Genomic DNA, 2,500 nt, shown 5'->3' with positions numbered 1-2,500 from the left:
GTATGAGGGTGAAAACTATGATTATCATAGAAATTGATAATCTTTTCACTGGGTTCCTGACTGCATGTGTGTGAGAGGATAGACCCTTGACAGTTGAACTGTTTCCTTGATCTGACGATTTGACAGTTGAACTGTTCCCTTGAACTGACGTTTTGACAGTTTTGCTTTTGTCCAGCCTACTTTCAGACCTACAAACAGACTAGCAGACAAACAGAAGGTGCTTAACCCTAACATACCCAGCCGGAACGACAGACCGACAAACACGAGAAAGGGCCATGACCCTCACAACTCCCAACCAGTTTCCGTTGTGTGTCAGACTAAAGGGCCATAACCCTCACAAACGACAACCTGTTTCCGTTGTCTGTGTCAGACAAAAGGGCCATAACCCTCACAAACGACAACCTGTTTCCGTTGTGTGTCAGACAAAAGGGCCATAACCCTCACAAACGACCACTTGTTTCCGTTCTGTGTCAGACAAAAGGGCCATAACCCTCACAAACGACCGCCTGTTTCCGTTCTGTGTCAGACAAAAGGACCATAACCCTCACAAACGACAACCTGTTTCCGTTGTGTGTCAGACAAAAGGGCCATAACCCTCACAAACGACAACCTGTTTCCGTTCTGTGTCAGCCAAAAGGGCCATAACCCTCACAAACGACTGCCTGTTTCCGTTGTGTGTCAGACAAAAGGGCCATAACCCTCACAAACGACCGCCTGTTTCCGTTCTGTGTCAGACAAAAAAGCCATAACCTCACAAACCCATTCCCGGTCTAAGTCAGACAGAAGGGTGATAACTCTCACAAGCCTGTTTACGTTCTGTATCAGACAAAAGGGACATAACCCTCACAAACCCAACCTGTTTCCACTGTGTGTCAGAGAAAATGGCCATAACTCTCTCTAACCCAACTTCTTTCCGTTGTCTGTCAGACAAAAGGGCCGTAACCCCTCACAAACACAACCTATTTCCATTGTCTGTCAGACAAAAGGGCCATAACCCTCACAAAACACACCCTATTTCCATTGTCTGTCGGACAAGAAAGCAATAACCCTCACAAACCCATTTCCATCATTTTGTGCCAGACCGAATCATCGTCATCACCTCTCTCGTCACTACTGCGAAAGCTGCCATGTCCACCTCCTTCCCCCAGTCCGTCATGCCCGGAGGAGACCGACCCTCCCCCGCCCTGAGCCCCCAGGACGTCGGCACCACGTCCTTTTCCGGCAGCAACGTCAGCAACATCAGCAACAATGGCACGGCCCCCGACATGGGCCGCAACGAGGGTCTGGCCGTCATTGAGGTGGCTATCTCCGCCACCATCCTCTTCTTGGCTGTAACAGGTGTGGCACAGTAGCGTAGTGTGGAGTGGTGCACTGTACTGTATTTAGTGTACTGTACTATAGTGTTCTGTGTTGTTCTGTATTGACAGGTGTGGCTACTATAGTATAGTATAGTATGGTGTGACATGAGTGGCACAATATAGTGTAGTTAATATAGTGCAGTGCAGTATAACGTGATTTAGAGCAGAGCACAGCAGAATGGTGTATTGTACTGTATTGTAGTTTTTCTGTTCTGTAATGTTCTGTATTCACAGGTGTGTCCAGGATAGTATAGTATAGTATAGTATAGTATAGTATAGTATAGTATAGTATAAGTGACAGCTGTGGCACAGTGTATTGTAGTTTTGTGCAGTGATGTGCGATGTTGCGTGATTTAGGACTACCAGGCTTTATAGAAAGCAGTCCACACACACACACACACACACACACACACATCAGTGATGCTCAGGATTGTGAGGTGATGGTGGTGATGGTGATGCTATAATATGGTGAATATAGTTGTGATGGTCATGATAATGTAATTATGATGATGATGATTGTGATAATGGTGTTGGTGATGACAGTGGTGGTGGTGGTGGTGATGCTGCTGTTGCTGCTGCTGCTGATGGTGGTGATGATGGTGTTGACAGGAAACAGCGTGGTGGTGGCACTACTGATGCTGAAGCGAGGCAAACTGTCCCGGATGCACTTGATGATGCTGCACCTGTCGCTGGCCGACCTGTCCGTGGCCTTCTTCCAGGTGCTGCCCCAGATGGTCTGGGACATCACCTTCCGGTTCAGAGGTCAGTGGGACATAACCTTCCGGTTCAGGGGTCAGTAGGATATCACCTTCCGGTCCAGAGGTCAGTGAGATATCACCTTTTGGTTCAAAGGTCAGTGGGACGTCACCTTTCAGTTCAGAGGTCATTGGGATATGACCTTCCGGTTCAAAGGTCAGTGGGACATCACCTTCCAGTTCAGAGGTCATTCGGATGTTACCGTACGGTTCAGAGTTCAGTGGGACATCACCTTCCGGTTAGTTCACAGGTCAGTATGACTTCACCTTCCAGTTCACAAGTTAGTGGGACATCACCTTCCGGTTCAGAAGTCAGTGAGGCATCCCCTTGTGGTTTAGAGCTTAGTGTATAATGGAGAGAAGGGGAGAGACAGAGACAAACAAAAC

General features: G+C 47.8%; 1 protein-coding gene across 1 annotated transcript in view; it reads left to right on the top strand.

The window, feature by feature from the left end:
* The window catches only part of LOC143292196 (annetocin receptor-like), a 34,559-nt gene that overhangs the window by 18,552 nt on the left and 13,507 nt on the right, over positions 1-2,500 (top strand). Inside the window, exons 2-3 of the mRNA XM_076602379.1 lie at positions 1,081-1,338; positions 1,968-2,120. Of these exons, the coding sequence (XP_076458494.1) occupies positions 1,081-1,338; positions 1,968-2,120 (411 nt within the window). The remainder of the gene's footprint in view (positions 1-1,080; positions 1,339-1,967; positions 2,121-2,500) is intronic.

Source organism: Babylonia areolata, chromosome 18, assembly GCF_041734735.1.
Source record: "Babylonia areolata isolate BAREFJ2019XMU chromosome 18, ASM4173473v1, whole genome shotgun sequence".
Lineage (NCBI taxonomy): Eukaryota > Metazoa > Mollusca > Gastropoda > Neogastropoda > Buccinidae > Babylonia > Babylonia areolata.
Note: the sequence above shows the minus strand (reverse complement) of the source record. Positions and strands in the feature narration are given on the sequence as shown.